Source organism: Dufourea novaeangliae, unplaced genomic scaffold (assembly GCF_001272555.1).
Source record: "Dufourea novaeangliae isolate 0120121106 unplaced genomic scaffold, ASM127255v1 scaffold72, whole genome shotgun sequence".
Classification (NCBI taxonomy): Eukaryota; Metazoa; Arthropoda; class Insecta; order Hymenoptera; family Halictidae; genus Dufourea; species Dufourea novaeangliae.
Window position 1 is genome coordinate 824,959 of NW_015373947.1, and position 15,620 is coordinate 840,578.

The window sequence follows — 15,620 nt, forward strand, 5'->3', positions numbered from 1 at the left end:
AAAAATTCAACGATTTCACGTTCACCGTCACATGATGAGACGAAGACTGGAGTTCTACTACTTGCCCCCACCTTATTTATTATGCCCCCCACCTCGCCATCTCTCTATCTCGTGACCGCGAAACTTCTAGGCTCCCCACGGAACCGGTGTCCGTTTCCAGGAAGTTGTCGGATCACCCCGCTAGGAAAGAGCAGTTTGACAACTCCAGAGTCGCCTCTGGAGACCAACGGTGCCGTCGGGAAACTCGAGACTCCGTCGAGCTGGATCCCGTTTATTAATGATAACGACGTTCCCCCTATCGATCGATCGACGACTTTTCAAACTTTCACGCGAACACCAGACTACGTTTGTTTTTTTCAACGAGCACTGGACTAATTTACGGCAAACCGGAATAGCTGTCACACACGGACCGGTGTTCCCTTCGTCTAAGAGCGGGGCGATGAATCGGTGACGTGTTTATATGCAGGGACTTGAATCGGTATGATTTTGATACCGGTATTATGCCATCAAAGCAACATTGAAACCGATATATTACCGAGAACCGAAATAAATAACGGTATTTTTTCGATGTTTATAAGGGTAGGGTTTATACAGGGTGAAACACGAATCGTGATCAGTAGATATAATTAGATGTGTTCCAATGTACAGAACGAAATGTTTGCAAACAGTAGGCAAGAGCTCAACATCGGAACGCTTACAATGGCGTAGCATACGATACTCTTTGTAATATAACAGTTCGAATATTTCTTTAATCTTTTCTCGACCCAGATGAAAAAAAAACTAACACATGCTATGTTATGATACTTACCGCATTCGTCTTGAAATCCTCTAACAGATAGACGTAAAAAAATTTTAGGTGTATTTGCAAAAAATTGAAGGTGACCTTGAAAAATCATGACAAAAAAGTGTTGACAAAAATTTGCTATAATCACGTTAAAGGTCTCTTGAAACCATGCTATATCTGATAAAAACATTTTCGATCGGACTGCTAATAATAGAGTAATCTCTACTGATCACGATTTGTGGTTCACCCTGTATAGGGTTATATAGGGCGAAGGTACAACCGAAAATACCGGTATTTTACATTTCGGTAGATGTCCCTGTTTATATTTAAAGAGTAGTGGATATGATTCCGTGAAGATTCGTTGGCTGATGCCCCTCTACTTCCTTCCTTCCCCTTTTAACTGTCAGGGAGGCTGACATGATAGGAATAGTGAAGCGAACGTCAAATCAAAATGTCGTGTTTATAGAAAGAGGACACTTGATATACATTTTATAAACAGTAGGTATTTTTAGTAAAGAGTCACTGGACTTCTAAACAAAATGAACCATTCGTATGTTGAAATAAATTTGTAATAAAATTTATAAATAAATTAATCACAATATAGATCTAGAAACTATTCGTACGTGCGATATTGAAAGTGACCAAACGTCGTACCTTAAAAGACAATCAGAAGCTCGTATCGAGCAATATTTTGCGGTAACGAAGTAACAGTATTGTTTAGGAAATTTTTATGTCTTTCGTGGGGGTGAACACTTCCCCCCCACCTTTTGTCCGAACCCTGTAAACAAAACCATTGTACCCGGAGTTTACGCCGCAAAGTGGATTAAAACTATTTTCATTGTTTTTCTAAAAGAAAAAGAAAGAACAAGAAGAAGAAAAGATAGGGTGGAAGGAAGTGGAGGGAAATACCGGAAGCTCGTATTTCTCCCTTCCATTCCGCCCGGGGAACCGCGGCCCCGTGAAGTTTTGCAATTAATAAGTAATTTCTCTCCACTTTACAGCGGCGAGGAAAACTGTCATAAAAAGTTCCAACGCCCGTTTCTTTCGCTTCGACCCCTCCCCCCCCCCTCCCCAACCGATAAAAAACAATACAAATAAGGTATCGAGGGGGTGGGGGGGGGAGGAGAAAGAGCATCGTCGCGGGAATGGCTGTCATATATCATCGGGAACTAATTCCCTGTGGCCTCCGGGTGTGTCTCGAGGCTCGTGTTACATTTTTAAGCTGTCGCGCGAAACGATATCGATTACCTATTATCCGTACCCTCCTACGATTGAAATCACACTTTCAGCTATCATTTCAACACTCTTCAAACACATAACGCTCGACAGACATTTGTTTTATACCATTTGAGATATATAAAATGTTATAAATATCACATGAATATTATAATGTTATTGCAAAATCTATATCGTGTAATGACCAATAATGTGGCGCTACAGCACTAAAGAATATTACTTGTCTGATAATGAAGCTACAATGATTTTATTTGTACTTAATAAAATGAAAGTTCGTCAATTAAAATGAATGTTTAAAACTAGAATAAAACAATTGATAAAAAAATATTGAAGGATTGTCGCTATAGTTTTAGCTGTTTGAATAAAACTACTTTCTTATCTATATCTGACTTATCATTAACTGTTACTACTGGTTTTCTATTTTAGTTTTTATGTCTAATTTATCATTGGCTAATACCAGTGGTTTTCTATTTTATCATTTATACCTGACTAATACCATTGGTTTTCTATTTTACTCTTTATGCTTGACGTATAATGGACTATTACTTCTGATTTTGTTATTCTATTGCTTATTACTGCTTGCACCGTGTATATTCGTTCACCAGCGTCTGGAATACTCATTAAGAAATATAAAATTCTATGAAATAAAATTAATCGTGCATGGTGGGCGTATAATGGGAAACAACTGAAACATGAAGTCAACGAGGAGATCGTTTACACGTCACTCATGGAATTGTTTTCCGATCAACTTGTGCGTGAATCGAGTATAGAGAAGTGCAATTTACGCTGGGGAACGTCCGAGCCGAAGAATTGAAAGTGACTTTCGATAATGAAATTTAATTAACAAATCGGTCCCATTGGAAAATAGTGAACCATAAACAGATTAAAATACAGTCACGTTAAAAATTGACTACAACGTAGTTTATTACGAAATTAAGAAATAAGTAACTGTTCTGCCAACTTTAATATTAATAAACTAGGCATTTTTTAAAAATAAATAGGCTAAATAATATCCATTACAAATTTATCGATGAACGACCAGTATTTAGAAGGGAAAATATATTTTCTGTTCAAAAATTCCTGTTGTTCATTGTGTCAGAGAAGCAGAAGGATCCCCCACTAAGACGTGTCAAGTAGCGCGATAGATGACAGGCGCGGCGTGGAACATGTGCGGGAGACACCTAAACACCAGCAAAGACAACTCGTCTGACGGACAGTGTCACCTGGCTCGGTGAATAGAGCGGAGGGATGAACACCTAGGAAGATGGACTCCTCCAGGGATTGTTCATAAGTTATAGACGCGTTAATTAGAATGGAGTTTCCAGGGGCGACCGTTTAGACTGGTCGTGTCCAGCAAAAAGCCTTTCAATGGAAATTCCTTGTCCCTCGTGTTATTGAAATAAATTTCAAATCTTGAATTTTGTCAGTCCAGTGGAGGAAGATTTCGTCATGATTTCATAACGGAATTGTGCATTTCACTATGAATTAATTAGTTCCGTTTCTGCTTGCAGTAAGTTCTCCATTAGTGTTCCTCGAGACTGAACATTAAATATTTCATAAACTAATGGTCATATGCGACTGAAATAAATATCATTGGCTTCAGAATTCCAAGCTTTATCCATGTGCTAAACCTCATTAAAAAGTCATCGTTACACTGGAGGACGTTTCCTTATGAATACCGAATACCTCGAACACTCATCGACGGTTTACTGTATTACCATCACAAAAACACGCGTTTCCATTGAATTTTGAAATTCTAGTTTCTCGGGAACTAAGTCCTCGAATGAACCAATTTTATTCCAAACAACTGATTCGTTTTTTTATTAATATCGTACAACCCACATATGAAGCAGTTGCAAATAATTTTACAAATAAATACGTTCGAAAAATTATAAATAGAAGGGACCAAAAGTGGGCCTATAAAATATCGTTTAGAATTCGTCAGTGACCGAGCTAAGGAGCGCTGGGAAACTTTTGCGTGGCCCGCTTTTGTGCCCGTGTTCCGCATACAAAGAAAGAGAGAGAAAATTGCGGCCGATCTCTGCGGAAGCGAAATTATGAAAATATTAAGGGCACGGGGCGAGCCACTCGTTAAAAAGTAATTGCGCGAACTGCTCCGCAATAACTGAATATGGAAGAGCGAAACTCCGGGATTCGCGCGGATCCAAAGAGAGTGCGCGCGGCGACTCTGCTTTCTTTAGCCCCCGGTGCGGTTGAAAATTACCGCGCCGCTTGGTTTTCATATATTCAAGCCACGGGTAGACATAGAAACACGGCTTTCCCTTATTTATAAGGAACTACCCCTACCCGTCATTTTTCTCTGTCCTCCGGTTTCTGCCCGTTTTTTTAATACTAATTTCCGCAACGAGGAGTAAAAACGTGCACCGTAATCCCAAAGAACGCAATCCATCCGACGCGCGTTCTTTCTTTGATCTGAACACGGTATTCAGTTACGGAACGAAATACGATCTTTTTTTACTTATGGGCACCGTGGTCTGATAATCGTACGATCGAAATCATTGTACACGTTCCTTGCTGTCGATATCATATTATTTTATTAATGAAATGTTGCATTAAAAAAAATTATCATTGAAACCCACTAACATTGAAATTCAAGAATTTACATCATCATCGACTCATCATACTCGGTCCTACTCTACTTGCCTGACTGCGTAACCGCAATAGTCTACTTGACGGACCATATAAGGATGTTATTCCACTTGTCTGACCATATAAGGAAGTTATTCCACTTGTCTGACCATATAAGGAAGTCATTCCACTTGTCTGACCATATAAGGAAGTTATTCCACTTGCCTGACCATATAAGGAACCCATTCTACTTATTTGACGCTCCGAAGACCCTATTCTATTTGTCTGACCATATAAAAACCTGTTCTACTAGACTGCTTGTCTGACAGCGTAAGCGCAATAGTCTACTTGACGGACCATATAAGGAAGTTATTCCACTTGTCTGACCATATAAGGAAGTTATTCTACTTGTCTGACCATATAAGGAAGTTGTTCCACTTGCCTGACCATAGAAGGAACCCATTCTACTTATTTCACACTGCGAAGACCCTATTCTACTTGTCTGACCATATAAACACATGTACTACTAAACTGATTCCTCTCTAGTTGGTTCGATATCGACAGGAATTTATAATATGCAATATTTTACGTGTGAGAAAAGATGTTTGCTCGAGCACTTACCGCGTTGTTGGCGTACGTTTGATCCGTTTTGAGCTCCCGATGGTTGCTGAACTGAACGTAGACTATTCTGCCGCGGAGCTGGGCGATGCAAGTGGCGTAGTAAGCCACCATCGCTGTTGCAACATTCTCATCCGCCATTTCCAAAAACGCCTGGAACAGAAAACAAGCAGTCCGGGTTAAGCGGATGTTGAAATTAATTTGTACATTATTTTGCAGGTGATTACCCCTCACACGCTCGGAGGGAAAAAATATATTTTTTTTTGCGAAGCATCGTATCATAAATCAAGCGAAAATTGTAGACTCCGAGTTTTTTAAAGCCCGTGAAAAAACACACGGTTTGCTGCTTTGAAATTACAGGTTAAGAAACTTTTTTGAATAAACATGAAACGTCGAATAAATTCATTCTTGGGGTGTTTTACATTTCCGTTTGAGTTGTAAAAATTAATTTCAGATCGAGTAACTTCAGTTTAAATGATTCTAACTTTTGAAACGTCTGAGACACTTTTTGAAAACTGAACGGCGGATGGATATCATCCTGAAGTATATCTTCGCGCTCTGACTTTCACGAAACGTAAATATTAATACAGAATTATCTCTGTAATTGAGTTTCCGCGTACTCCGCGACTCCCGTCTCAATTTCAACGTCGATTTTTCGTAATATTTTAACCGCTGACACGTCAACGGGCAGCCACTCTCTGTCTGGGAATATTTGTTTTCCGTAAAAATGAATTTTATCAAGTGTTTTGTTATTTTGAAGTATTCGACGCCTCGAGACGATCCATACAGCTTAAATATTTACGATGAACTCGAGGAATAATAAACCACGCTTTACAGGGCAAAGAAAAGTCAACATCCTGATTGCATCATGCCAAAGACGTGTTTACACTTCAATGAAAAAAAAATACATATCTCAACGGATAATATTTATATTTGTAATGAAACATTGAATTTATGTTTACAATAACAATAGTCTCATAAATTTTGAAACGGTTTCAACCATATTAGTACTAGTCTGTTAGAGTTAACAGTTCAGTTTCGCATTAATACCTCTACAAACTCTCTAAAGTTTAACAATTAATTAAATTCAAGAAAGATATTTTCAATGTTAAAAAAAAACCAGAAGAAAATCTCAGTTGGATCGTGTCATAAATTTGACTATATTTGATCACCAGCGACATCTGTCTCGTCTAGCCATCCCCCATCCCTCACTTTCTTCCATGTACCTCCTTTTTCCACGATCCATTCCAATCGTCGGCTGAGAGGAAACGTTGCATCTGCATCGTGCTTCTGATCCACTTCCTCTCCCTGTCACCCCCACCCCGTTCCGCCATGCTTCCCGCCATATTTCTTTTTTCAGTTCGAATCAATATTGCTTAAAGGTACAGTCGCACGCGGGGACTGGCGCGAGGGCAATTTATCCTGGCTCATATTTACGAATTCAATACCTTATTATTTTCTTGGGCCCCGACTCTCCTCGCTTTACGGAGACACAAGAAACGAAAACAGGGAGAGGGTGGCTGGGGGATGGTTAGGGGCGAGGACAAAAGGCTTCGAATTATTGGGGTGGCTGCTCGCGTTTCGCCGCGTTACAAAGAACGACAGGGGTCGAAGGGGTTGAATACTTAAGGCGGCCGAAAAGGAATTTAATAAAGAACCGTTTGCTCCTCCGAGGAAAACTTCGAACAAAAGATCAACAGCGGCAACTGGCGGGCGACCCGAGTGTCGGAATTATTATATTATTACGTTTTGAAGCTGTCGAACTCGATATTCTATTGCGTTTGATATACTGTCGAACGGAATAACCCTTAAAAAGTGATTAACGTGTGTATACAGCTCTTAGAATTTTTTCTCCTAACCTAACCTAGATCGAAGCCAGGTACAATCCACATCCCATCTAGATCCTATCCATACTCTATGCATATCCCATTCAGACGCCATTCAGACCCCATCCAGACCCAAATCAAATCCATCCATACCACATTCAGATCCTATTTAGACTCCATCCATACCTCATCCAGACCCCATTTAGACTCCCAACCAGGCCCCATTCAGACCCCATCCCTATCCCATTCAAATACCACCTAGACCACTTCAAGACCCCATCCAGATCCCACCCAGACCACTTTAAGACCCCATCCAGATCCCATCGAGACCCCAAACAGGCCCCATTCAGACCCCAACCCTAGCCCATTCAAATCCCACCCAGACCACTTCAAGACCCAATCCAGATCCCATCGAGACTCCATTTAGACCCCAAACAGGCCCCATTCAGACCCCAACCCTATCCCATTCAGATCCCATTCAAATCCCACCCAGACCACTTCAAGACCCCATCCAGATCCCACCCAGACCACTTTAAGACCCCATCCAGATCCCATCGAGACTCCATTTAGACCCCAAACAGGCCCCATTCAGACCCCAACCCTATCCCATTCAAATCCCATTCAAATCCCACCCAGACCACTTCAAGACCACATCCAGATCCCACCCAGACCACTTTAAGACCCCATCCAGATCCCATCGAGACCCCAAACAGGCCCCAAACATGCCCCATTCAGACCCCATCCCTGTCCCATTCAGATCCCATTAACAACTCATTCAGGCCCCACCCAGACCACTTTAAGACCCCACCCAGACCCTATTCAGACCCCTCGAGGCCCCCTCCTGACCCCATCCTGAACATGGCTGCCAAAAGTAAAGTATATGAACTGTTTCATGAACATGTCTTGCACTACAAAAAGGTTAGAATAAGTGGGTAGCTACAAGAGTTCTTGGCTGCTAAAATGTCTACTCAGACGAACCTAAAGTCAAGTACAAACCCACGTACTAGAATATCGAATCCTTTAAGAATGAACTCTGTCAATGTACATGCACAAGTAAATTGTTTAACTGTACCAGGGAAAAGGAACAGTCACGTTCAGGTGGTTGCACCTCGTCAGACGCTAGTGTTAAACGCGCGATTCCCATTAAACGATTCGCGAAATCCGATCGAAGAATTCCCAGAACTTCGAACAACTGGAATTAACGGACATCGAGCCATTAAATTTCTGGGAACTCCGGCGACTACGTAAATAGGAGAGGGCAGGGTATTGGAAGGACAGTCACGCACTGGCCTGGATGAGGAAACGGCTGCGATCTTTCCAGAAGGCCGAGAAACATTTCCAGTCACTTTCATTTAGGAAATCGAGTCTCCTCGACGTAACTTTTCCGTAATAGAATCTTCTCAACCCTCGTGGAACTCTCATCAAAAATGGCACTATGATGGGGGGCTTGGCAGTCACGAATAGCAATCCTATCATGACTGAGCCCTACTTTACACGGGATTCAGGAAAAGCTCAATCCCCCAAACATGATCCAACGGAACATCCAATCATGTTCCCATATGAATTTCAACCAAAGTTTAATTGCCTCTACATCCCCGCCGAAAAACAATATCAATTTTAACCAAAATTTAATTGCCCCTACATATTCCCACCGCAAACCAAACAATACGAATTCCAACCAAACTTTAATTTTCCCTGCATTCCCGCCAAAAATAGGAAACACTTTGATAACAGCTCCACGGTGAAAAAAAAAATCATTCTCTCGGTCGGTAAAAACGCTGCTATCAGAAGGGGGATTGGGGAGGGGAGGGGCTTCGTTAGTTCCGGATCGAAAATTTCGTCGGGCCGGGAAACGTTTTCGTCGAAAAACGCGCAGTTTGCCCGCGGAAATCGAGTTTGACGGGACGAACGATCATTCATTCGGATTTCCATGGGGTGGAGGGGGGTCGTCGTTCGGCCGCCTTGCGCAGCACGACCCGACGCGCAGCCGAGAGCGCACGGTGGTCCGCGCCGGGACGGAAAATTTTCTGCACAAACGCTGGGGCAACACATATAGATGCATCCACACACAGAGGAGAGGCGGGAATAATGTCGCGGCCGGACGAACCGTGTACTGAATTTAACGGCGTTAACTCCGTTCCCAGCGCTAATGACGCATAGAGCCGCGGCAATTGGGTTTTCGTCCGAATGGAGGGAAATTCTCTGCGTGGGTCTCTGCCGAGGATACGATGTCCTTATGTCAACCCCACGCGCGCCGCATTATGGGGAGGAGGGGGGGGGTGCACGAGCGTAAATCGACGAATGACCACGCTATTGTTTGTCGATTAAACTGGTACTGCGATATCCGTGAAAATGATCTATTCACGGCCGGGATATCGTCGGTGAAACAAGGGAAAATGAGGCATGTGCTGCGCTGCCCCCTCTCCCTGAGGCAAAATTTGGTCTTAATGATTCTCCGTTTTTTTTTTCTATACCACAGTTTCTAACTTATCTTTGGATAGATGGTTCTGTGGTTTGTAGTGTGTGACAGTATTCGAAGCATCGATTTTTGGAACATTGCAGTAAATCATCGATGAGTGTTCGAAGGCTCCTAGGGATTGAATATAAAATAAATTTTGGGCTGATACAGATATCATTGGCTTCAGAATTAATCAGAAAACATCATTATGAAGTCAGCGTTACACCTGGGGACCTTTTCTTGTCAGTGCTTAAGAGCCTTCGAACAATCACCAAGAATTTACTGTAGTCTTTTTGTTTTTATGGGTATTTATAGTTATTGGGTGCTCAATTTTTGTTTCGATCGAATGTTAACTCGATGTACTGGAAGATTTTGTACATATGAAATAAGAATGAAATAATAATTGCATGTTTATACTGAATTTGATTAGAAAAAATAGTGGAACAGTTATTATTAATTCTAATATTTTGCGTAAGCATAATGAAGACAAATCAGAATTTTCTGAAAATGTTGAACGAATATATATTAATAATTAATAATGTATTAATGCTTTTTTGCGACATAACGTAACGTAGTTTTGTACAGCAAAGATAATAGCACGAAGGACAACAATGTGCATCTTGAAAATGTACAATCACCGAAAGAATGGGTGGCATGACGATAATCGTAGAGGCGTGGATATCTCTCGCGGTAACCAACCCCATTACAAGGGTACCGGCCGCGTTTATGGGCTCGTAAATCACCACAAGGGGGTGGCATTGGGGGATTATTATTTTGTGGATACGGTTACGTGTATAGGTACAAGTTGTTCCGAGGAATAATTTACAAGTACTCAGGAGTATATTTCTCCAGCCGTGGCACGTCAGACGAAAATCATGATCGGGGAAATCAGAACATCTAAATTGCAAAAGTTCCAGCAGAGAAATGTAAATAAATTCAACAAAACTTTGCTTATCAATATGTTCACTAACACTCTCACATCTAAACGCCCCTCTTTCCTTGATAACAATTCTCTAAAGTTATTTGTGACTTTTCATTTTATAAAATAGGATAGTAAAAATTAATACTATATGCACCTTCATAGAACTGCCATTAAAAAAAGAGAGACCATTTGAAGGGCAGACTATAACGGAAATTAATCTTTATTACTTATTTTATAAAATAACCAGGTTACACCAAAAATGTACTAAAAGTAGATTATATGTAATATAAATGTTAAACAGAAACTTTATCTGAACATTTTTCCTACTAGGGGTTTCTAAACAGAAACATTAAAACCAAAGATTAATATTATTAAAGAAAATGTCAACCAAGAAAACCCGTGTAACAAAATATAATAACAAATTAAGAAAAAATGGTAAACCCCCAGCCAAACAGACATGAGTTAGGTACTCAACAAAGTCCACCACACCCATGTCAAATGACAAACAAACTTAATGTTCCCAGCTAAATAATAATAATTAACAATATAAAATTTACAACCCTACTATAGTTTGCAGCAAATAAAAATAATACAAACTGACACACTGTTATTTCCAAGTAGACCATTTTCTGGCATCCTTCCCGAAAAAAAGATTATTAGCTTACTGTTATCGATGAAGCGCGGTTGTGTGTCAGTAAACACAGTGTACAGCACACCCACAGGAACAGAGGCGCGCGTGGGGGTTGCTGCGGCCGTGGGGGTTGTTTACGGCGTGGCACGGGAATTCGATCCAATAACGTCTTTATGGCCGTCGTAAGGTGAATGCGGTAGCCCCGGCGCTGCCGCCAGGATGAGAAGATTGCGGTGGTGTGAGGGCAAAAGTGTAGAAGGGGGACCTACGTGTGGTAATCCGGGATCACGATTCGGGTGGGAATACCGTCTGGACTCGGTGGGGACCTCGAGATCGAGAAAACGGCTTTTTACACGCGACCGACGGCCGATCACCCTTCCCGCACATCTGTGTATTTTCCTCCGTAGAGAAAAATACTAGTCCTAGCTACCTTCTATCCCCTACCGGTTGGCTCAACGAAAGCGACTATATTTTCGTCCAAAAATTATTAATACGTTATCATCCATCAGTAGTGCGAATTTAAGTCACATGGAGAGGATACAAATGTATTACATTCTAAAAATCTGGGCGAGTCTCACAACACTAGAACTGGAGTCCACATGAAAGGACTCAGGGGATAATTTTGATCCATTTCTGTCGCTTTGTGATGTATGTCCCTTTGGGCTATATTTAATAATAAAAATAATCAATCACTAGGCTGAGAATAAAGGGGTCAATGTATTTGCTCGAACTTCAGAATAGGGTAAATGGTGTCCGTGCATGCAAACCCCTATTACATCGAGGTTTGACCTATTTTTAATAATGAAAATAATAATCAATTAATGGACAAATACTGAAGGGTTCAATGTACTTGCTAGAATTTCAACATAGGATAAAGGGTTGAATGTTGTCTGTGCGTGTAGACGCTTATTAAACCCAGGTTAGGTCTAGATTCCTACGTAGTCCGTGCGTGTAGACCCCGATCGAATCAAGCTCTGTACTCGATTTCTACCGACAGTTCGTGCGTGTAGACCCGGATTTTAGTGGAATCCATGGCGAATAGACCCCTATTGAAAGCAACCCAGCACTAAATCTACACGGAGTCCGTGAGTATAGACCTGGATTTTAGTGGAATCCGTGCGAGTAGACCCCTATTGACTGCGATCCTACAGTGAATCTGCGCGGAGTCCGTGCGTGTGGACCCCGATTTTTAAGTTTCTTTAACGTTGTTGCTAAACACGCCGTTGGTTCTGTAACTTTTCAAATGGAATAGACATATTTTTAGATTCTGAAAGAGCTCACGGTCTCGTATACAATATTCCAGGCAACATAACTTCGAATAAAACCTGCCGTTTCCAGCAGTAAACATTTGATCTTCGTAGTAGGGAAAACCTGTACAATGGAAAAGCGGCAAATACAAGACACGTGTGTATGCACACGCGTGGCCAACGTATACAAATGCGATGGAAGTTTCGCCAGGACAGGTCGTCCCAAAGGATCCAAGGAGGAAAAGCCACTTCTGTCCTCGAGGATGGAAAAGAGGAGCTTTTCGTCCTGCATCCCCCGCCCCACAGCCGTGTTTCTATTCCTTGTTCGCAGCTCCTTTCTGGACGCTCGATCAAAATTTATTCACGCGCGGTGAAATTCTCCGTGGACTTCCGACCGACACGAAATTGTTTCGAAAGCAGCAATATTTCTTTAGTATACTTCCCTCGAACTTCTTTCCCACGGAACATTTTTCCCCGTTTCCATGTAACCGCTGCTTCCTGAAGTAGAATATGTACTCGAAAAATTTGATTTCTTGTTCACAGTGCAACTAACACTCTATTAATTTTCAATTAATCTGTATATTACACAGAGTAACGCACCCATTTCCGAAGTTACTTCTTAGATTCAGTACAAGTTCTCCAATTTCAAAACAGCACTAAACTAAACTTGTTGCCGTATCGGATGACGTTCGTGTAACATAAGGAAACTTTAATTACCCGGATATTTGTTAAAAACAAACGAAAAATCCAGTTCTTCGTCCAGTTTCCAATTAAAAATTTCAATTAAAAACCTCGAATTTATATTTCATTTAAATTGCCATTCTCACTTCGGTGGTCTCACCGGAATCACCAAATATCAAATTTATATTCGTGATAACAACAGTAGAAGCTTCAACATCCCATAGAAAGATTCTATCAAAGAGATCCAAGTGGAGAAATGTCTGAATAGAGAAATTTTGCACCAGAAATTTAAACAACAAAGTTTTAACAAAATTCCCCAATAAGAGCAAAGAACGAACTTCGTCGGGTGAAAGACAGATGTACCATGGAAAAATCGGCGTAAACAACACTAAAGGATCCATAATAATTCCGTCTGGGTCCAGTATTTCCACGATTGATGGAAAACGTAAGCGTTCGCCCCGGCGAGCAAGGCTGCTGGAATTAATGGCAGGGGGTGGGGGGTAAGGTGGAGTTATTTCTGATTTAAATAAACTCTCAAGATCTCGTCTTCCAGTCGACGATCCGAACGAGAGGACCGAGGGGGTTGTTTGCACGGGGGATGACGCGGCGGAGGGGTTCGCAGGGGAGCATGAATGTAATTTATCCGAGCTATAAGGGATGCGAAACGGGTTTCCTGGAACTACGTTTGAACTCGTCCACCCCTGTCACCCTGCCCCCAACCCCCCTACCTTCTCCTTCAATTTTCTCTCTCTCTCTCTTTTTTGTCTGGAAGTCCGTTTAAACGAAGAGTTTCTCATCCCCTTCGTCACCCCCGACTCACCCCCTCCAGCCCCTCAACCAGACCGAGGAGAGCCGGCGGTACCTCAGGAATATATATCTTGATAATTTGACGCGGCTTATGTACCGGGCGTAACCATTGTTTACGACTTATAGGTTCGTTCATTCATGGTTTATGAGGCTAAGTGAAGAATCCAGGTGCGCGGCCACCCCCTGGACGGGGGGGGGGAGAACTGTTTTAGAAATATGCTAATGTCGTCTGCATTCGTGGGGCTCTTGACACGTCGCTTGCAAATTTGGATTTTTTTAAATAAATAAATATCAAGTTCATATCAGACAAAATTTGTGGATACAGGAAATCCTTGATGAGTATTCGAAGACTCCTCGACGCTGATAAGGAGAGATCCCCTGTATAATTTTCACTTTTTGATAAGGTTTAGCGCAGTGATAGAGCCTGGAATTCTGAGGTCAATGATATTTGTTCCAGTCGTATATGGATACTATTTTATGAAACATTTAATGTTCAGTGCCCTAGAGCTTTCGAACACTCATCGAGGATTTACTGTAGTGCCTCCCCGAGCTATAGTGACTAGGTGTGACCCTCTTATGTGGTGTACTGTCTAATATCCTTGAGGGTAGAAGACCCTAAATGTGTCCTTTGTTACTTCTTCAGCATTCATCGAGGATTTACTGTATTAAAAGCGTATGAAGATGTTGAAAATACGTCGGGTAAAAGAGGGTAAATGACAGTCACTTAGTAGACCAGAAAGATTACTCAATCCAGACAACAAATTACGCAGATCATCGATCTTGCTTCTGGGTAGACTGGACCATCGGGGTTTTCGTTTTCCAACGTTCCATAGCGGATCAAATTTTACCGAAAAATTAATAAACACCCCGCGTCCCCCCCCCCTCCAAGGGCTAAGAGGATTACTCCGGTTTCAGTTAAAGCTCGTGTTTCCCTGAGTCCACAATACCAGGGGCGTGCGCACACACGGCTGTTCCCATGCGTACAAAACTCGATACTAGCATTATAGTATTCGGTCGAACCAAGCTGCTTACAGCGAATCATTCGAGGATCGTCGAATGTTTATTTCCAACGGGATGTCTGAAATAACCAACGACACGATTTAACGGTAAATAATAATCGGAATATAATAAACGTTTTTCCTTGGAATTGAAACTATCACAAAACCGAGGAATAAATTTCGAGACATTTTCTCGAACCAAATGATAACTGACAGGTGAGATGATTTTCCATGGCGTCGGAACCGAGTTGCCAAGGGGGGTTAAGCTCTGGATATCCAAAGGTCCCGAGGGACATGTGGGAGGCTCCATTGGTTCGATTAATTAATTAGCACCCATTATCGAGTTTCGAGACCCAAGCCGAGTCGCGTGGAACGGAGGCGACTGTGTTTTCCGGACCCTCGAGGAGCTAGACGGGCAGAATGAGCACGGAAACGAGACAGAGAGATGAAGAAAACTGTAGAGAGAGAGAGAGAGACAGGGGAGAGAGGCCAGGAACACATAATTTAATTCCTCGAGTGCCATCTCGCGGAATAGAGCCTTTTTTCCTCTCTTTTCCCCTTTTTTCTTTCCGTATTCTTCCTCGTTCTTTCGACGACCCCGGTTCTGGGGACGGGTAAACAACAACCCGGCCGCGTACCATTAAGTTTTTCACTCCATCGCATCGACCACGATCAGTGGAAAAGTTTTTGCTACCTCCGTCCCCTTTCAATAACCAAATAGATCCGCTGTGCGCTGTACAAGCACCTTTTTTCTTTCCTATACCATCGGGAAAATAGATATTTCTTTCTCCTAGAGCGTTTTCAGAGCGGTATAGGAATCATG

At 41.9% G+C, this 15,620-nt stretch overlaps 1 protein-coding gene across 1 annotated transcript in view; it reads right to left on the reverse strand.

Annotated features, from left to right (window-relative positions):
• Positions 1–15,620, reverse strand: part of LOC107186114 (polypyrimidine tract-binding protein 2) — a 224,829-nt gene that overhangs the window by 59,692 nt on the left and 149,517 nt on the right. The window contains 1 exon segment of the mRNA XM_015573922.1: positions 5,231–5,380. Within this exon segment, the coding sequence (XP_015429408.1) occupies positions 5,231–5,380 (150 nt within the window).